Source organism: Pseudophryne corroboree, chromosome 1 (assembly GCF_028390025.1).
Source record: "Pseudophryne corroboree isolate aPseCor3 chromosome 1, aPseCor3.hap2, whole genome shotgun sequence".
NCBI lineage: Eukaryota > Metazoa > Chordata > Amphibia > Anura > Myobatrachidae > Pseudophryne > Pseudophryne corroboree.
Genome location: NC_086444.1, coordinates 1,219,077,044 through 1,219,099,212, shown reverse-complemented (window position 1 = coordinate 1,219,099,212; position 22,169 = coordinate 1,219,077,044). Strand labels below are relative to the sequence as shown.

The following is a 22,169-nucleotide window of genomic DNA, read 5'->3' as shown; positions in this document are numbered from 1 at the left end:
GTCACACTTTGCAGATTATTGACAGTCGGTGAATTTTGTGGGAGATAGTGGGGGTGGCAAGTTAAACAGAGGCATGTTGTGACCATTTGAGCTGCATGTTTCAGCCTGCATCTACATCTTCATATGCAGTTATAAAGTATCTGGCTGCTTATTTGAGAAGGCACTCTCAGCACCCATAGATTTATCCAGAGGTCCTTCAGTTGGTGTCTGTACAGATCACAGACGTTACAGCAAAACCATTTTTTCTACATATCCGCTGCATTCGAATATGCATCTACAGTTGCCTCTGAATAGGTCCTTCAGCCTTTAATGGAAAGCAGCACAGTGAAACCGGAGATTCAGGATGTGGCATAAAAATGCCAGCCAGAGTGTACACTTAAATCAGGATATCCCAGGCACAACCTGTTGTTACAATTCACCTGCATCTAATGTTTGGCTGGTGTATTACAAGAAGAGGATTAACACTGGAGGTGCAGGCAGATGCAGAATGGCACAGAAATGGTTAACCAGACTTGACTGTGGAATACTGAAGCAGATTGTAATGTTTAGCATATTATGGACTCTCCCTATAAGAATGGAATGTGCAGTACCATACTTTAACACTGGTGATGAACAGCATATGAGTAGATACACAGCTATGAGCCAGGGCTTGAATACAGGACCAGAATGTATCACAATCACTGCTGCAGGCAATGAATGTCCACAGAAGTACAGGAATACTTAGTACTTTATTGAAGCCGTGGTATGATAATGTATAGCAGGAAAATCACAGTTACAATCCAACGTACAACATGAGCAGAGAGTAAATGGTTGCCCAGAATGAGACTTGCAGCAGAGTAATGACATAGTTGAACAAGAATCCCAAGTTATAATCCACAGAACTCAGATTGCAGGACTTGCACAATAAATCAGAAATGCATGCAGGCATAGATGAATTCCACAGTAATATGTAAACATAGGTAATGAATGCAGAGAAAATCCACAGGGCACAGTGAAAGTCCATAATACTTAGCGAAGGTAGACCATGAAACACAAGCTGGCATTAACAGGAGTTGCTGGATAACATGACCCAGCAGACCAGGTTTCTCAGCATGAACAGGAGCTTGGACTAAGACACCAGGCAATGCAGATAGTCCAGACAGGAAAATAGTATATCACCAGCATGGGAGAACTGGTTTATAACAGCCACACTAAACAATCAACAAAGCAAGGCTCAGAGTGCTAATTCTAATTACAAACCCTGTGCACCTGTAGAACTGCATGTACACAGAGCCTAAAATTCTTAGCAAAGCACAGGTATTTAAATAGTAAACAATAATATATATACAGTGGGGATTGAAAGTTTGGGCGCCCCAGGCAAAAATTCATTTTAATATGCAAAAAGAAGCCAAGGAAAGATGGAAAAATCTCCAAAAGGCATCAAATTACAGATTAGACATTCTTATAACTTGTCAAAAAAAAAGTTGATTTTAATTCCATCATTTACACTTTCAAAAGAGCAGAAAACAAAAAATGGCATCTGCAAAAGTTTGCTCACCCTGCAGAGTTAATACCTTGTACTGCCCCCTTTGGCAAGTATCACAGCTTGTAAACGCTTTTTGGAGCCAGCCAAGAGTCTTTCAATTCTTGTTTGAGGTATCATCGCCCATTCTTCCTTATAAAAGTCTTCCAGTTCTTTGACATTCCTGGGCTGTCTGTGACGCACTGCTCTTTTAAGGTCTAGCCATAGATTTTCAATCTGATATCCTTATATTTTCCCAAGATATAGCAAGTGACCATGAGCATATATGCAAAGTCTTGTCCAAACTCTGAGAACAGCAATTGTATTGTAAATTGTAAAAGTACTTATTCAAGCAGCAAGATATTGCATTCCTGGGATACACTGTATCTGGATCTAGTCTGCAGATGGATCTGGAAAAACTTTCTGCCATGGCTTACTGGCCTCACCCAGTTGGACTGAAAGAAATAAAATGCTTCCAAGGATTCTGCAATTCATAAGAAATTACTTGTTAGTAGTGACAGCAATCACTGCACTCATATGGAAAGGTCAAGATACCAGAGGTTGGCCTCCTGAAGCAGAACAAGCATTCTCACACTTAAAACAGTGTTTCTTTAACTTCAGCGCCCATACACAGGCACCCCAATCCAGACCAATCTTTCTTTTTGGACATGATTACATTTATAGTCGGTGTTGAAGAAGAAACATGCCAAAGGGAAGTGTTATTCATGTGGTTTCTACTGACACAAGTTTTTGCCTCCTGAGAAAAACGTTATGGTTGACAAAGAGCTATTGGGTACCAAATTGGCTTTGTTAGAAGGAGGCAGAAAAATAACCAAACAGAAAGGTGTTTGGAAAGTAGACTCTTTTTTGGGAGCACTCTAATTCAGAGGTTTAAGATTATAACATCACTGGTAAAATCGATTTAATTAGATAGTATTTTCAAGTTGAATTTAAGGAGTACAAATATAGAGTGAATTTGCCTCGCGAACATATGAGCATAAATATTAAACATAAGTGATCAAAATGTCACAATTTACTAATTGCCGGAGATTAATGGCTGTGGTGCAAAGAATATTATGACATTGCATGATATTTCTCGTATAGAGTATGACCATCATTTGTTCTGCATATATCCATTATACTTTTTTACATGACCAATGATTTAATTCTCTGCGACCCAAATGATCCATAATGGATATATGCAGAACAAATGATGGTCATACTCTATACGAGAAATATCATGCAATGTCATAATATTCTTTGCACCACAGCCATTAATCTCCGGCAATTAGTAAATTGTGACATTTTGATCACTTATGTTTAATATTTATGTTCATATGTTCGCGAGGCAAATTCACTCTATATTTGTACTCCTTAAATTCAACTTGAAAATACTATCTAATTAAATCAATTTTACCAGTGATGTTATAATCGTAAACCTCTGAATTAGAGTGCTCCCAAAAAAGAGTCTACTTTCCAAACACCTTTCTGTTTGGTTATTTTTCTGCTAACTATATTTTGACTCAAGGGAGCACCACTGAAAGCAATAAGAACATGTACAGGGACTATAATTTTTCCAATTACATAAGTTTGCTGCACTGTGAAGCAATTCAGGAATAATTCAGTTTTTCAGAGGTCATTTATCTGTTTAAATACTGTACTTGTGCGGTCCCCAACACCATTTTCTTTCATTTGTTAGAAGGAGGTAAATTCCCTGTGATGGTTTACACTGATAACAAAAACCTCATTGCTTAAATTATGGCCAGACCAAATGGTTATTGTTCTTCAATCGATTCAATCTAGTCATCACATTCTGCCCAGAAAAGAAGAACATCAAGGCTTATACATTGTCTTGTGCATTCATTTCCTTTGAGAAAGAAGAAACTTATGAAAACAGACCAATACTGAATCCTATTTGTTTTGTGTCTGTAACCAAAGTTTAGATTCCTCCAGAAAACATATTTGTGGCACCAGAACTATGTGCAAAGTTGCACCAGTGTGCATATTCATCATACTTCTCTGGTCATGCAGGGTTAAAGAAAACTTTGAAATTACTTCCCAGAGGGTATTTGTAGCTGACTGTTCATTGAGATGTGAAGAATTTTGTGGCAGCCTGTCCTATCTTTGTTCATACCAAGATTTTACCTCATTCACCATTGGGTTCATTACATCCATTACCAGTGCCCAATCATCCAAGGACTCAATACTCCAATAACCTCAGCCCCAAAGATGGCAGAAGTATTAAGTAGAGAGATCTTCACACTGCATGGGTTTCCAAAGTACAACGTTTCAGACTGAGGGGTAAAAATTCTGTTGAGCACTGTGTGTTTTAACATTAATAAAAGTTTCTCCTAGGCTTATAATCCTCAGAGCAATTGGCAATCTGAGTGAGTGAACCTGTAGAAGTTTATTAGAGTTTAATTTTCTGCCAGCCAGGATGATTGAGCCAAATTCTCTCATAATAATCTCTATCACGAAGCCTCATGGCACTCTCCATTCTTAATCCAGTATGGATTCCATCCTGTTTTACCTGAGCTGCCAGCATGCAGATCAGTATCCCTACCAACAGTTTGAGGTACAGTTTAACAACTTATCAAGATCTGAAATGAAGTGAAAAAGAAGATGGACAAAGTTTCTGCTTTAAACTAGAGATGAGCGCCGGAAATTTTTCGGGTTTTGTGTTTTGGTTTTGGGTTCGGTTCCGCGGCCGTGTTTTGGGTTCGACCGCGTTTTGGCAAAACCTCACCGAATTTTTTTTGTCGGATTCGGGTGTGTTTTGGATTCGGGTGTTTTTTTCAAAAAACACTAAAAAACAGCTTAAATCATAGAATTTGGGGGTCATTTTGATCCCAAAGTATTATTAACCTCAAAAACCATAATTTACACTCATTTTCAGTCTATTCTGAATACCTCACACCTCACAATATTATTTTTAGTCCTAAAATTTGCACCTAGGTCGCTGGATGACTAAGCTAAGCGACCCTAGTGGCCGACACAAACACCGGGCCCATCTAGGAGTGTCACTGCAGTGTCACGCAGGATGTCCCTTCCAAAAAACCCTCCCCAAACAGCACATGACGCAAAGAAAAAAAGAGGCGCAATGAGGTAGCTGTGTGAGTAAGATAAGCGACCTAGTGGCCGACACAAACACCGGGCCCATCTAGGAGTGTCACTGCAGTGTCACGCAGGATGTCCCTTCCAAAAAACCCTCCCCAAACAGCACATGACGCAAAGAAAAAAAGAGGCGCAATGAGGTAGCTGTGTGAGTAAGATAAGCGACCCTAGTGGCCGACACAAACACCGGGCCCATCTAGGAGTGGCACTGCAGTGTCACGCAGGATGTCCCATCCAAAAAACCCTCCCCAAACAGCACATGACGCAAAGAAAAAAAGAGGCGCAATGAGGTAGCTGTGTGAGTAAAATAAGCGACCCTAGTGGCCGACACAAACACCGGGCCCATCTAGGAGTGGCACTGCAGTGTCACGCAGGATGTCCCTTCCAAAAAACCCTCCCCAAACAGCACATGACGCAAAGAAAAAAAGAGGCGCAATGAGGTAGCTGTGTGAGTAAGATAAGCGACACTAGTGGCCGACACAAACACCGGGCCCATCTAGGAGTGGCACTGCAGTGTCACGCAGGATGTCCCTTCCAAAAAACCCTCCCCAAACAGCACATGACGCAAAGAAAAAAAGAGGCGCAATGAGGTAGCTGTGTGAGTAAGATAAGCGACCCTAGTGGCCGACACAAACACCGGGCCCATCTAGGAGTGTCACTGCAGTGTCACGCAGGATGTCCCTTCCAAAAAACCCTCCCCAAACAGCACATGACGCAAAGAAAAAAAGAGGCGCAATGAGGTAGCTGTGTGAGTAAGATAAGCGACCCTAGTGGCCGACACAAACACCGGGCCCATCTAGGAGTGGCACTGCAGTGTCACGCAGGATGTCCCTTCCAAAAAACCCTCCCCAAACAGCACATGACGCAAAGAAAAATTAAAGAAAAAAGAGGTGCAAGATGGAATTGTCCTTGGGCCCTCCCACCCACCCTTATGTTGTATAAACAGGACATGCACACTTTAACCAACCCATCATTTCAGTGACAGGGTCTGCCACACGACTGTGACTGAAATGACGGGTTGGTTTGAACCCCCACCAAAAAAGAAGCAATTAATCTCTCCTTGCACAAACTGGCTCTACAGAGGCAAGATGTCCACCTCATCATCATCCTCCGATATATCACCGTGTACATCCCCCTCCTCACAGATTATCAATTCGTCCCCACTGGAATCCACCATCTCAGCTCCCTGTGTACTTTGTGGAGGCAATTGCTGCTGGTCAATGTCTCCACGGAGGAATTGATTATAATTAATTTTAATGAACATCATCTTCTCCACATTTTCTGGATGTAACCTCGTACGCCGATTGCTGACAAGGTGAGCGGCGGCACTAAACACTCTTTCGGAGTACACACTTGGGGGAGGGCAACTTAGGTAGAATAAAGCCAGTTTGTGCAAGGGCCTCCAAATTGCCTTTTTCCTGCCAGTATAAGTACGGACTGTGTGACGTGCCTACTTGGATGCGGTCACTCATATAATCCTCCACCATTCTTTCAATGTTGAGAGAATCATATGCAGTGACAGTAGACGACATGTCCGTAATCGTTGTCAGGTCCTTCAGTCCGGACCAGATGTCAGCATCAGCAGTCGCTCCAGACTGCCCTGCATCACCGCCAGCGGGTGGGCTCGGAATTCTGAGCCTTTTCCCCGCACCCCCAGTTGCGGGAGAATGTGAAGGAGGAGATGTTGACAGGTCGCGTTCCGCTTGACTTGACAATTTTCTCACCAGCAGGTCTTTCAACCCCAGCAGACTTGTGTCTGCCGGAAAGAGAGATCCAAGGTAGGCTTTAAATCTAGGATCGAGCATGGTGGCCAAAATGTAGTGCTCTGATTTCAACAGATTGACCACCCGTGAATCCTTGTTAAGCGAATTAAGGGCTCCATCCACAAGTCCCACATGCCTAGCGGAATCGCTCCGTGTTAGCTCCTCCTTCAATGTCTCCAGCTTCTTCTGCAAAAGCCTGATGAGGGGAATGACCTGACTCAGGCTGGCAGTGTCTGAACTGACTTCACGTGTGGCAAGTTCAAAGGGCATCAGAACCTTGCACAACGTTGAAATCATTCTCCACTGCGCTTGAGACAGGTGCATTCCACCTCCTATATCGTGCTCAATTGTATAGGCTTGAATGGCCTTTTGCTGCTCCTCCAACCTCTGAAGCATATAGAGGGTTGAATTCCACCTCGTTACCACTTCTTGCTTCAGATGATGGCAGGGCAGGTTCAGTAGTTTTTGGTGGTGCTCCAGTCTTCTGTACGTGGTGCCTGTACGCCGAAAGTGTCCCGCAATTCTTCTGGCCACCGACAGCATCTCTTGCACGCCCCTGTCGTTTTTTTAAAAATTCTGCACCACCAAATTCAAGGTATGTGCAAAACATGGGACGTGCTGGAATTTGCCCATATTTAATGCACACACAATATTGCTGGCGTTGTCCGATGCCACAAATCCACAGGAGAGTCCAATTGGGGTAAGCCATTCTGCGATGATCTTCCTCAGTTGCCGTAAGAGGTTTTCAGCTGTGTGCGTATTCTGGAAACCGGTGATACAAAGCGTAGCCTGCCTAGGAAAGAGTTGGCGTTTGCAAGATGCTGCTACTGGTGCCGCCGCTGCTGTTCTTGCGGCGGGAGAACATACATCTACCCAGTGGGCTGTCACAGTCATATAGTCCTGACCCTGCCCTGCTCCACTTGTCCACATGTCCGTGGTTAAGTGGACATTGGGTACAGCTGCATTTTTTAGGACACTGGTGACTCTTTTTCTGAGGTCTGTGTACATTTTCGGTATCGCCTGCCTAGAGAAATGGAACCTAGATGGTATTTGGTACCGGGGACACAGTACCTCCAACAAGTCTCTAGTTGGCTCTGCAGTAATGATGGATACCGGAACCACGTTTCTCACCACCCAGGATGCCAAGGCCTCAGTTATCCGCTTTGCAGTAGGATGACTGCTGTGATATTTCATCTTCCTCGCAAAGGACTGTTGGACAGTCAATTGCTTGGTGGAAGTAGTAAAAGTGGTCTTACGACTTCCCCTCTGGGATGACCATCGACTCCCAGCAGCAACAACAGCAGCGCCAGCAGCAGTAGGCGTTACACGCAAGGATGCATCGGAGGAATCCCAGGCAGGAGAGGAATCGTCAGAATTGCCAGTGACATGGCCTGCAGGACTATTGGCATTCCTGGGGAAGGAGGAAATTGACACTGAGGGAGTTGGTGGAGTGGTTTGCGTGAGCTTGGTTACAAGAGGAAGGGATTTACTGGTCAGTGGACTGCTTCCGCTGTCACCCAAAGTTTTTGAACTTGTCACTGACTTATTATGAATGCGCTGCAGGTGACGTATAAGGGAGGATGTTCCGAGGTGGTTAACATCCTTACCCCTACTTATTACAGCTTGACAAAGGCAACACACGGCTTGACACCTGTTGTCCGCATTTCTGTTGAAATACTTCCACACCAAAGAGCTGATTTTTTTGGTATTTTCACCAGGCATGTCAGTGGCCATATTCCTCCCACGGACAACAGGTGTCTCCCCGGGTGCCTGACTTAAACAAACCACCTCACCATCAGAATCCTCCTGGTCAATTTCCTCCCCAGCGCCAGCAACACCCATATCCTCCTCTTCCTGGTGTCAACACTGACATCTTCAATCTGACTATCAGGAACTGGACTGCGGGTGCTCCTTCCAGCACTTGCAGGGGGCGTGCAAATGGTGGAAGGCGCATGCTCTTCACGTCCAGTGTTGGGAAGGTCAGGCATCGCAACCGACACAATTGGACTCTCCTTGTGGATTTGGGATTTCGAAGAACGCACAGTTCTTTGCGGTGCTTTTGCCAGCTTGAGTCTTTTCAGTTTTCTAGCGAGAGGCTGAGTGCTTCCATCCTCATGTGAAGCTGAACCACTAGCCTTGAACATAGGCCAGGGCCTCAGCCGTTCCTTGCCACTCCGTGTGGTAAATGGCATATTGGCAAGTTTACGCTTCTCCTCCGACAATTTTATTTTAGGTTTTGGAGCCTTTTTTTACTGATATTTGGTGTTTTGGATTTGACATGCTCTGTACTATGACATTGGGCATCGGCCTTGGCAGACGACGTTGCTGGCATTTCATCGTCTCGGCCATGACTAGTGGCAGCAGCTTCAGCACGAGGTGGAAGTGGATCTTGATCTTTCCCTAATTTTGGAACCTCAACATTTTTGTTCTCCATATTTTAATAGGCACAACTAAAAGGCACCTCAGGTAAACAATGGAGATGGATGGATACTAGTATACTTATGGATGGACTGCCGAGTGCCGACACAGAGGTAGCTACAGCCGTGGACTAACGTACTGTGTCTGCTGCTAATATAGACTGGATGATTGATAATGAGATGAAATCAATATATATATGTATGTATATATAATATCACTAGTACTGCAGCCGGACAGGTAGATAATATATTTATTAGGTAATGATGACTGATGACGGACCTGCTGGACACTGTCAGCTCAGCAGCACCGCAGACTGCTACAGTAAGCTACTATACTCTATAGTAGTATGTACAAAGAAGAAAGAAAAAAAAAACCACGGGTAGGTGGTATACAATTATGGATGGACTGCCGAGTGCCGACACAGAGGTAGCTACAGCCGTGGACTAACGTACTGTGTCTGCTGCTAATATAGACTGGATGATTGATAATGAGATGAAATCAATATATATATGTATGTATATATAATATCACTAGTACTGCAGCCGGACAGGTAGATAATATATTTATTAGGTAATGATGACTGATGACGGACCTGCTGGACACTGTCAGCTCAGCAGCACCGCAGACTGCTACAGTAAGCTACTATACTCTATAGTAGTATGTACAAAGAAGAAAGAAAAAAAACACCACGGGTAGGTGGTATACAATTATGGATGGACTGCCGAGTGCCGACACAGAGGTAGCTACAGCCGTGGACTAACGTACTGTGTCTGCTGCTAATATAGACTGGATGATTGATAATGAGATGAAATCAATATATATATGTATGTATATATAATATCACTAGTACTGCAGCCGGACAGGTAGATAATATATTTATTAGGTAATGATGACTGATGACGGACCTGCTGGACACTGTCAGCTCAGCAGCACCGCAGACTGCTACAGTAAGCTACTATACTATAGTAGTATGAACAAAGAAGAACGAAAAAAAAAAAACCACGGGTAGGTGGTATACAATTATGGATGGACTGCTGAGTGCCGACACAGAGGTAGCTACAGCCGTGGACTAACGTACTGTGTCTGCTGCTAATATAGACTGGATGATTGATAATGAGATGAAATCAATATATATATATGTATGTATATATAATATCACTAGTACTGCAGCCGGACAGGTAGATAATATATTTATTAGGTAATGATGACTGATGACGGACCTGCTGGACACTGTCAGCTCAGCAGCACCGCAGACTGCTACAGTAAGCTACTATACTCTATAGTAGTATGTACAAAGAAGAAAGAAAAAAAAAAACACGGGTAGGTGGTATACAATTATGGATGGACTGCCGAGTGCCGACACAGAGGTAGCTACAGCCGTGGACTAACGTACTGTGTCTGCTGCTAATATAGAGTCTAGACTGGATGATAAATTATTGATAATGAGATGAAATCAATATAATATCACTAGTACTGCAGCCGGACAGGTACTATATATATTTATTATGTAATGACTGATGACGGACCTGCATATATCCATTATACTTTTTTACATGACCAATGATTTAATTCTCTGCGACCCAAATGATCCATAATGGATATATGCAGAACAAATGATGGTCATACTCTATACGAGAAATATCATGCAATGTCATAATATTCTTTGCACCACAGCCATTAATCTCCGGCAATTAGTAAATTGTGACATTTTGATCACTTATGTTTAATATTTATGTTCATATGTTCGCGAGGCAAATTCACTCTATATTTGTACTCCTTAAATTCAACTTGAAAATACTATCTAATTAAATCAATTTTACCAGTGATGTTATAATCGTAAACCTCTGAATTAGAGTGCTCCCAAAAAAGAGTCTACTTTCCAAACACCTTTCTGTTTGGTTATTTTTCTGCTAACTATATTTTGACTCAAGGGAGCACCACTGAAAGCAATAAGAACATGTACAGGGACTATAATTTTTCCAATTACATAAGTTTGCTGCACTGTGAAGCAATTCAGGAATAATTCAGTTTTTCAGAGGTCATTTATCTGTTTAAATACTGTACTTGTGCGGTCCCCAACACCATTTTCTTTCATTTGTTAGAAGGAGGTAAATTCCCTGTGATGGTTTACACTGATAACAAAAACCTCATTGCTTAAATTATGGCCAGACCAAATGGTTATTGTTCTTCAATCGATTCAATCTAGTCATCACATTCTGCCCAGAAAAGAAGAACATCAAGGCTTATACATTGTCTTGTGCATTCATTTCCTTTGAGAAAGAAGAAACTTATGAAAACAGACCAATACTGAATCCTATTTGTTTTGTGTCTGTAACCAAAGTTTAGATTCCTCCAGAAAACATATTTGTGGCACCAGAACTATGTGCAAAGTTGCACCAGTGTGCATATTCATCATACTTCTCTGGTCATGCAGGGTTAAAGAAAACTTTGAAATTACTTCCCAGAGGGTATTTGTAGCTGACTGTTCATTGAGATGTGAAGAATTTTGTGGCAGCCTGTCCTATCTTTGTTCATACCAAGATTTTACCTCATTCACCATTGGGTTCATTACATCCATTACCAGTGCCCAATCATCCAAGGACTCAATACTCCAATAACCTCAGCCCCAAAGATGGCAGAAGTATTAAGTAGAGAGATCTTCACACTGCATGGGTTTCCAAAGTACAACGTTTCAGACTGAGGGGTAAAAATTCTGTTGAGCACTGTGTGTTTTAACATTAATAAAAGTTTCTCCTAGGCTTATAATCCTCAGAGCAATTGGCAATCTGAGTGAGTGAACCTGTAGAAGTTTATTAGAGTTTAATTTTCTGCCAGCCAGGATGATTGAGCCAAATTCTCTCATAATAATCTCTATCACGAAGCCTCATGGCACTCTCCATTCTTAATCCAGTATGGATTCCATCCTGTTTTACCTGAGCTGCCAGCATGCAGATCAGTATCCCTACCAACAGTTTGAGGTACAGTTTAACAACTTATCAAGATCTGAAATGAAGTGAAAAAGAAGATGGACAAAGTTTCTGCTTTAAACTAGAGATGAGCGCCGGAAATTTTTCGGGTTTTGTGTTTTGGTTTTGGGTTCGGTTCCGCGGCCGTGTTTTGGGTTCGACCGCGTTTTGGCAAAACCTCACCGAATTTTTTTTGTCGGATTCGGGTGTGTTTTGGATTCGGGTGTTTTTTTCAAAAAACACTAAAAAACAGCTTAAATCATAGAATTTGGGGGTCATTTTGATCCCAAAGTATTATTAACCTCAAAAACCATAATTTACACTCATTTTCAGTCTATTCTGAATACCTCACACCTCACAATATTATTTTTAGTCCTAAAATTTGCACCTAGGTCGCAGGATGACTAAGCTAAGCGACCCTAGTGGCCGACACAAACACCGGGCCCATCTAGGAGTGTCACTGCAGTGTCACGCAGGATGTCCCTTCCAAAAAACCCTCCCCAAACAGCACATGACGCAAAGAAAAAAAGAGGCGCAATGAGGTAGCTGTGTGAGTAAGATAAGCGACCTAGTGGCCGACACAAACACCGGGCCCATCTAGGAGTGTCACTGCAGTGTCACGCAGGATGTCCCTTCCAAAAAACCCTCCCCAAACAGCACATGACGCAAAGAAAAAAAGAGGCGCAATGAGGTAGCTGTGTGAGTAAGATAAGCGACCCTAGTGGCCGACACAAACACCGGGCCCATCTAGGAGTGGCACTGCAGTGTCACGCAGGATGTCCCATCCAAAAAACCCTCCCCAAACAGCACATGACGCAAAGAAAAAAAGAGGCGCAATGAGGTAGCTGTGTGAGTAAAATAAGCGACCCTAGTGGCCGACACAAACACCGGGCCCATCTAGGAGTGGCACTGCAGTGTCACGCAGGATGTCCCTTCCAAAAAACCCTCCCCAAACAGCACATGACGCAAAGAAAAAAAGAGGCGCAATGAGGTAGCTGTGTGAGTAAGATAAGCGACACTAGTGGCCGACACAAACACCGGGCCCATCTAGGAGTGGCACTGCAGTGTCACGCAGGATGTCCCTTCCAAAAAACCCTCCCCAAACAGCACATGACGCAAAGAAAAAAAGAGGCGCAATGAGGTAGCTGTGTGAGTAAGATAAGCGACCCTAGTGGCCGACACAAACACCGGGCCCATCTAGGAGTGTCACTGCAGTGTCACGCAGGATGTCCCTTCCAAAAAACCCTCCCCAAACAGCACATGACGCAAAGAAAAAAAGAGGCGCAATGAGGTAGCTGTGTGAGTAAGATAAGCGACCCTAGTGGCCGACACAAACACCGGGCCCATCTAGGAGTGGCACTGCAGTGTCACGCAGGATGTCCCTTCCAAAAAACCCTCCCCAAACAGCACATGACGCAAAGAAAAATTAAAGAAAAAAGAGGTGCAAGATGGAATTGTCCTTGGGCCCTCCCACCCACCCTTATGTTGTATAAACAGGACATGCACACTTTAACCAACCCATCATTTCAGTGACAGGGTCTGCCACACGACTGTGACTGAAATGACGGGTTGGTTTGAACCCCCACCAAAAAAGAAGCAATTAATCTCTCCTTGCACAAACTGGCTCTACAGAGGCAAGATGTCCACCTCATCATCATCCTCCGATATATCACCGTGTACATCCCCCTCCTCACAGATTATCAATTCGTCCCCACTGGAATCCACCATCTCAGCTCCCTGTGTACTTTGTGGAGGCAATTGCTGCTGGTCAATGTCTCCACGGAGGAATTGATTATAATTCATTTTAATGAACATCATCTTCTCCACATTTTCTGGATGTAACCTCGTACGCCGATTGCTGACAAGGTGAGCGGCGGCACTAAACACTCTTTCGGAGTACACACTTGGGGGAGGGCAACTTAGGTAGAATAAAGCCAGTTTGTGCAAGGGCCTCCAAATTGCCTCTTTTTCCTGCCAGTATAAGTACGGACTGTGTGACGTGCCTACTTGGATGCGGTCACTCATATAATCCTCCACCATTCTTTCAATGTTGAGAGAATCATATGCAGTGACAGTAGACGACATGTCCGTAATCGTTGTCAGGTCCTTCAGTCCGGACCAGATGTCAGCATCAGCAGTCGCTCCAGACTGCCCTGCATCACCGCCAGCGGGTGGGCTCGGAATTCTGAGCCTTTTCCCCGCACCCCCAGTTGCGGGAGAATGTGAAGGAGGAGATGTTGACAGGTCGCGTTCCGCTTGACTTGACAATTTTCTCACCAGCAGGTCTTTCAACCCCAGCAGACTTGTGTCTGCCGGAAAGAGAGATCCAAGGTAGGCTTTAAATCTAGGATCGAGCATGGTGGCCAAAATGTAGTGCTCTGATTTCAACAGATTGACCACCCGTGAATCCTTGTTAAGCGAATTAAGGGCTCCATCCACAAGTCCCACATGCCTAGCGGAATCGCTCCGTGTTAGCTCCTCCTTCAATGTCTCCAGCTTCTTCTGCAAAAGCCTGATGAGGGGAATGACCTGACTCAGGCTGGCAGTGTCTGAACTGACTTCACGTGTGGCAAGTTCAAAGGGCATCAGAACCTTGCACAACGTTGAAATCATTCTCCACTGCGCTTGAGACAGGTGCATTCCACCTCCTATATCGTGCTCAATTGTATAGGCTTGAATGGCCTTTTGCTGCTCCTCCAACCTCTGAAGCATATAGAGGGTTGAATTCCACCTCGTTACCACTTCTTGCTTCAGATGATGGCAGGGCAGGTTCAGTAGTTTTTGGTGGTGCTCCAGTCTTCTGTACGTGGTGCCTGTACGCCGAAAGTGTCCCGCAATTCTTCTGGCCACCGACAGCATCTCTTGCACGCCCCTGTCGTTTTTTAAAAAATTCTGCACCACCAAATTCAAGGTATGTGCAAAACATGGGACGTGCTGGAATTTGCCCATATTTAATGCACACACAATATTGCTGGCGTTGTCCGATGCCACAAATCCACAGGAGAGTCCAATTGGGGTAAGCCATTCTGCGATGATCTTCCTCAGTTGCCGTAAGAGGTTTTCAGCTGTGTGCGTATTCTGGAAACCGGTGATACAAAGCGTAGCCTGCCTAGGAAAGAGTTGGCGTTTGCGAGATGCTGCTACTGGTGCCGCCGCTGCTGTTCTTGCGGCGGGAGAACATACATCTACCCAGTGGGCTGTCACAGTCATATAGTCCTGACCCTGCCCTGCTCCACTTGTCCACATGTCCGTGGTTAAGTGGACATTGGGTACAGCTGCATTTTTTAGGACACTGGTGACTCTTTTTCTGAGGTCTGTGTACATTTTCGGTATCGCCTGCCTAGAGAAATGGAACCTAGATGGTATTTGGTACCGGGGACACAGTACCTCCAACTAGTCTCTAGTTGGCTCTGCAGTAATGATGGATACCGGAACCACGTTTCTCACCACCCAGGATGCCAAGGCCTCAGTTATCCGCTTTGCAGTAGGATGACTGCTGTGATATTTCATCTTCCTCGCAAAGGACTGTTGGACAGTCAATTGCTTGGTGGAAGTAGTAAAAGTGGTCTTACGACTTCCCCTCTGGGATGACCATCGACTCCCAGCAGCAACAACAGCAGCGCCAGCAGCAGTAGGCGTTACACGCAAGGATGCATCGGAGGAATCCCAGGCAGGAGAGGAATCGTCAGAATTGCCAGTGACATGGCCTGCAGGACTATTGGCATTCCTGGGGAAGGAGGAAATTGACACTGAGGGAGTTGGTGGAGTGGTTTGCGTGAGCTTGGTTACAAGAGGAAGGGATTTACTGGTCAGTGGACTGCTTCCGCTGTCACCCAAAGTTTTTGAACTTGTCACTGACTTATTATGAATGCGCTGCAGGTGACGTATAAGGGAGGATGTTCCGAGGTGGTTAACATCCTTACCCCTACTTATTACAGCTTGACAAAGGCAACACACGGCTTGACACCTGTTGTCCGCATTTCTGTTGAAATACTTCCACACCAAAGAGCTGATTTTTTTGGTATTTTCACCAGGCATGTCAGTGGCCATATTCCTCCCACGGACAACAGGTGTCTCCCCGGGTGCCTGACTTAAACAAACCACCTCACCATCAGAATCCTCCTGGTCAATTTCCTCCCCAGCGCCAGCAACACCCATATCCTCCTCTTCCTGGTGTCAACACTGACATCTTCAATCTGACTATCAGGAACTGGACTGCGGGTGCTCCTTCCAGCACTTGCAGGGGGCGTGCAAATGGTGGAAGGCGCATGCTCTTCACGTCCAGTGTTGGGAAGGTCAGGCATCGCAACCGACACAATTGGACTCTCCTTGTGGATTTGGGATTTCGAAGAACGCACAGTTCTTTGCGGTGCTTTTGCCAGCTTGAGTCTTTTCAGTTTTCTAGCGAGAGGCTGAGTGCTTCCATCCTCATGTGAAGCTGAACCACTAGCCTTGAACATAGGCCAGGGCCTCAGCCGTTCCTTGCCACTCCGTGTGGTAAATGGCATATTGGCAAGTTTACGCTTCTCCTCCGACAATTTTATTTTAGGTTTTGGAGACTTTTTTTACTGATATTTGGTGTTTTGGATTTGACATGCTCTGTACTATGACATTGGGCATCGGCCTTGGCAGACGACGTTGCTGGCATTTCATCGTCTCGGCCATGACTAGTGGCAGCAGCTTCAGCACGAGGTGGAAGTGGATCTTGATCTTTCCCTAATTTTGGAACCTCAACATTTTTGTTCTCCATATTTTAATAGGCACAACTAAAAGGCACCTCAGGTAAACAATGGAGATGGATGGATACTAGTATACTTATGGATGGACTGCCGAGTGCCGACACAGAGGTAGCTACAGCCGTGGACTAACGTACTGTGTCTGCTGCTAATATAGACTGGATGATTGATAATGAGATGAAATCAATATATATATGTATGTATATATAATATCACTAGTACTGCAGCCGGACAGGTAGATAATATATTTATTAGGTAATGATGACTGATGACGGACCTGCTGGACACTGTCAGCTCAGCAGCACCGCAGACTGCTACAGTAAGCTACTATACTCTATAGTAGTATGTACAAAGAAGAAAGAAAAAAAAAACCACGGGTAGGTGGTATACAATTATGGATGGACTGCCGAGTGCCGACACAGAGGTAGCTACAGCCGTGGACTAACGTACTGTGTCTGCTGCTAATATAGACTGGATGATTGATAATGAGATGAAATCAATATATATATGTATGTATATATAATATCACTAGTACTGCAGCCGGACAGGTAGATAATATATTTATTAGGTAATGATGACTGATGACGGACCTGCTGGACACTGTCAGCTCAGCAGCACCGCAGACTGCTACAGTAAGCGACTATACTATAGTAGTATGTACAAAGAAGAACGAAAAAAAAAAACCACGGGTAGGTGGTATACAATTATGGATGGACTGCTGAGTGCCGACACAGAGGTAGCTACAGCCGTGGACTAACGTACTGTGTCTGCTGCTAATATAGACTGGATGATTGATAATGAGATGAAATCAATATATATATGTATGTATATATAATATCACTAGTACTGCAGCCGGACAGGTAGATAATATATTTATTAGGTAATGATGACTGATGACGGACCTGCTGGACACTGTCAGCTCAGCAGCACCGCAGACTGCTACAGTAAGCTACTATACTCTATAGTAGTATGTACAAAGAAGAAAGAAAAAAAACACCACGGGTAGGTGGTATACAATTATGGATGGACTGCCGAGTGCCGACACAGAGGTAGCTACAGCCGTGGACTAACGTACTGTGTCTGCTGCTAATATAGACTGGATGATTGATAATGAGATGAAATCAATATATATATGTATGTATATATAATATCACTAGTACTGCAGCCGGACAGGTAGATAATATATTTATTAGGTAATGATGACTGATGACGGACCTGCTGGACACTGTCAGCTCAGCAGCACCGCAGACTGCTACAGTAAGCTACTATACTATAGTAGTATGAACAAAGAAGAACGAAAAAAAAAAAACCACGGGTAGGTGGTATACAATTATGGATGGACTGCTGAGTGCCGACACAGAGGTAGCTACAGCCGTGGACTAACGTACTGTGTCTGCTGCTAATATAGACTGGATGATTGATAATGAGATGAAATCAATATATATATATGTATGTATATATAATATCACTAGTACTGCAGCCGGACAGGTAGATAATATATTTATTAGGTAATGATGACTGATGACGGACCTGCTGGACACTGTCAGCTCAGCAGCACCGCAGACTGCTACAGTAAGCTACTATACTCTATAGTAGTATGTACAAAGAAGAAAGAAAAAAAAAAACACGGGTAGGTGGTATACAATTATGGATGGACTGCCGAGTGCCGACACAGAGGTAGCTACAGCCGTGGACTAACGTACTGTGTCTGCTGCTAATATAGAGTCTAGACTGGATGATAAATTATTGATAATGAGATGAAATCAATATAATATCACTAGTACTGCAGCCGGACAGGTACTATATATATTTATTATGTAATGACTGATGACGGACCTGCTGGACACTGTCAGGTCAGCACAGCACCGCAGACTGCTACAGTAAGCTACTATAGTAGTATGTATAAAGAAGAATGAAAAAAAAAAAACCACGGGTAGGTGGTATACAATATTATATATATATATTATATACAATTATATATATATATATATATATATTAAACTGGTGGTGATTGATTATTAAACTGGTGGTCACTTCAGGACAGGTCACGTTGCAACTTGCAACTAGTACTCCGAGGCCTAAGCAGACAATCACAAAATATATTATTATACTGGTGGTCAGTGTGGTCACAACAATGGCAGTGTGGCACTGACTCTGGCAGCAAAAGTGTGCACTGTACGTTATATGTACTCCTGAGTCCTGCTCTCAGACTCTAACTGCTCCCCACTGTCAGTGTCTCCCCCACAAGTCAGATAATACACTTACAGTCACACTATCTAATCTATAAATATCACTTCAGCAAGTAGTATGGTAGTATACAGTAGTACTCCTCCTAATAATGCTCCCCGAAAATACTGTGTCTCTCTCTTCTCTAAACGGAGAGGACACCAGCCACGTCCTCTCCCTATGACTCTCAATGCACGTGTGAAAATGGCGGCGACGCGCGGCTCCTTATATAGAATCCGAGTCTTGCGATAGAATCCGAGCCTCGCGAGAATCCGACAGCGTGATGATGACGTTCGGGCGCGCTCAGGTTAGCCGAGCAAGGCGGGAAGATCCGAGCCTGCTCGAACCCGTGTAAAAAACCTGAAGTTCGGGCGGGTTCGGATTCAGAGGAACCGAACCCGCTCATCTCTACTTTAAACATGTTCTTTTCTGACAAGAAAAGGAAGAAAATTCCCTAATCTTACCTGGTGATAGCATGTTGCTTTTAACTCAACTCAGACAGTTAAATGTGGTTACTGTGAAGCTTACTACAAAATATATAGGTCCATTTAAAATTCCCCAGCCAATTTGTCTAATGTATTTAGACTGAATATTTAAGGTACACTTAAGATTTCAAATATATTCAATGTTTTCCTTCTGAAACCTCAAGTCCTTAATTGATACTCGGTTCTGTACAATACTCCCTCCGCCATTCCCGTAGACCATCAGGAGGAATACAAAGGAAAACATATTCTGGACTCCTGAATTACTTGAGGCACAGTTCAAACTCTGGTGGACTGGGAGGGATATAGGGGATTGATACAGACCTGATCGCTAGGGTCCATTTCTTTGCATCCCCACGATCAGGTAGTTGCCATCTAACAGGGAAAGGGGGATTTTGCTGTGCAGGTCTATTATCGCATCGCATGTCCAGAGAGCTGCACAAACAAAAGTTTGTGCAGTCTCTGCACAGCCCAGGACTTACTCACATGCTATGATGATCGGGGCTGGAGCTGATGTCAGAAACTCTCCCTCCAAACACCTGAATCCTCATCTTTATGGACACTCATCTAAAATGGTCAGTTGACACCCTCAAACGGCCTCTTCCTGTCAGTCACCTTGCAATCGTCCATGCGATCGATTTGCTCGCACCATCCCATCGCTGTCCTTTGCTGTGGACCAACGCGCCTGCGCATTGCATATGCATGCACAGTTCAGACCCGATTGCCCGCTGTGTGAAATTGCACAGCAATGATCAGGCCTGAATTACCCCCATAGACCCAAAGAATGTTGTTGTGTCAAAGCCTCAGATATTCATTCTCTTAAGCTTCTTTGAAAAATAAAAAAATAGATTTTTTTGCGGTGTTTGGTGCTGACCCTAGAGGGGGAAGGTAATGTCACAGTGTGCAAGAGCCTGAGGTTCACTTTCTGGGTCTGGAGGTGCTAGTCCCTCCTGTGGTGGCATCTTAATGTGGCATCCATCATTGCTAACAGCTTTCCCTGGCTTCAACTTCCCCTGTCTGTAACAGGTGGTCGTAATGTTAATGCAGCAGTGACCGACATGCATAGTCTGCCAACTATCACTTAGTTGTGACACCATCAACGTTGTGACCGCATCTGAATCAGGCCTTCTTGGTATCTAAACGTTTTGTCACATTTGGCATGAAATTTTAACTATAAAAGGAAGTATGGGCTAGTATCATCTACATTTATCGGTGTTGCAACAACCAGTATTTACACTAGTCTTAAGTGATTCAATTAAATCATTTCAAGAAATACTGTAATAAATTTTGGCAGGATTTATAATCTTATGTACTTAATATATTTCCACAAACTCTTTCAACTTGTCAATGTTTTAGCTAATAAATGAAGCAGAGAGTATATTTGATACAAAAAAAGCCCCACAAACACTTTTCACAAATAAATAATGAAAATATGAAATTAATATGGAGGTTTTATTTATTTAATATAGAAACACAACTGACAAATATTTTTTTTTCCCATTACATTTTTACAGACAGCGAGACCTGCCATAGATGTCCTGATGAAGAGTGGCCGGATGAGAGAAAAAGTAGATGCATTCCAAAAACATACGACTTTCTGTCATATGAAAAGGACAATGTGGTATTAATTTTTGCAGTAACAGCTTTATCTTTTTCTGCCATAATATTATTTATATTAGGGAACTTTATATATTACTGGGACACTCCAATTGTGAAAGCCAATAATCGGACTGTAAGCTTCATTCTCCTGGTCTCCATCTTGCTGAGCTTCCTCTGTGTGTTCTTGTTCCTTGGCCGGCCGGTGGATGTAACCTGCAGGCTGAGACAGACGTCATTTGGGATCTTCTTCTCCACAGCTGTCTCTTCTGTACTGGGCAAGACAGTCACTGTCTGCATTGCTTTCAAAGCCACCAAACCTGGCAGCTCCTGGAGGAAGTGGATCACACTCAAAGTATCTAATTATGTGGTCATTGTGTGCTCCTCTGTCCAAGCTGTGATCTGTCTTATATGGATGTCTGTTTCTCCTCCCTATCAGGAGTATGACCATCACTCCTATCAGGGAATGATCATCATTCAGTGTAATGAGGGGTCAGTGATTGGGTTTTACTCTATGTTGGGCTACATGGGGATCCTGGCAGCTGTGAGCTTTATTCTGGCTTTCATGGTGAGGACATTACCAGACAGCTTTAATGAGGCCAAGTACATCACCTTCAGCATGCTGGTGTTCTGCAGTGTCTGGATTGCAATGATCCCGGCCTATCTGAGCACCAAAGGGAAAGACACAGTGGCTGTGGAGATATTCGCCATCCTGACCTCATGTGCTGGAGTTCTGGGCTGTATATTTTTCCCAAAAATCTATATTCTGCTTATGAAACCTGAACTGAATGCCAGAAAACTCATTATAGAAAAAAAATTATAGACAATGTATAGAATAACACAAACACCATTTTTACACATCTATTTTATTTATAGCTAATGCAATATTGTATAACATATGTACTTTTTAACACTGTATTTTAAAAGTTTGTATATTTAATGGGTTTGTGTTTATTATTCAGACTTACTGTATTACAGTAAATAATGTAGTTATTATCAAGGCTAAAACTTTATAATGATATTTTAATCTATTTCTTAAAAATCATTCTATTTTACAAGCAATCAAATTTCACAAGTACAGTACAGAACATACTACATGACAACTCAAAGCAGTGCAGAGCATATTGTAGCAGGATTCAGGATTCAATACAGTGCAGTGCCTGTCTGAGTCAGTAATATCAGAGCTTCTGCTCAGAAGTAGGGGTAACAGATAGTATGATTGGGGAAAGGGAGAGAACATGAGGGTAGAGGGACCCATTCATTTGTGCTAACAATATATGAGAGGGATATTTTAAGCTTTGGGATGTTATGGAGACTCTGATAGGGACGGCAGAGGATAAGAGTTCCAGTGAGAAGAATCTACACAG

The 22,169-nt window shown here is 43.5% G+C and overlaps 1 protein-coding gene across 1 annotated transcript; it reads left to right on the top strand.

Annotated features, from left to right (window-relative positions):
- The first annotated feature begins 343 nt into the window (after positions 1-343).
- LOC135051978 (vomeronasal type-2 receptor 26-like) lies at positions 344-21,625 on the top strand. Its single transcript, XM_063957415.1, has 2 exons — positions 344-470; positions 20,721-21,625. Exons 1-2 carry the CDS (start codon positions 344-346, stop codon positions 21,623-21,625), a joined length of 1,032 nt encoding a protein of 343 aa, XP_063813485.1.
- Positions 21,626-22,169: the final 544 nt, after the last annotated feature.

What these genes read in the sequence shown, in the direction of transcription:
- LOC135051978 (XM_063957415.1), top strand. Translation starts at nt 344, where the DNA reads ATGTGGCATAAAAATGCCAGCCAGAGTGTACACTTAAATCAGGATATC. An exon ending in GAAGAGGATTAACACTGGAG is followed by an intron (nt 471 to 20,720) that starts GTGCAGGCAGAT and finishes ACATTTTTACAG; the next exon opens with ACAGCGAGACCTGCCATAGA.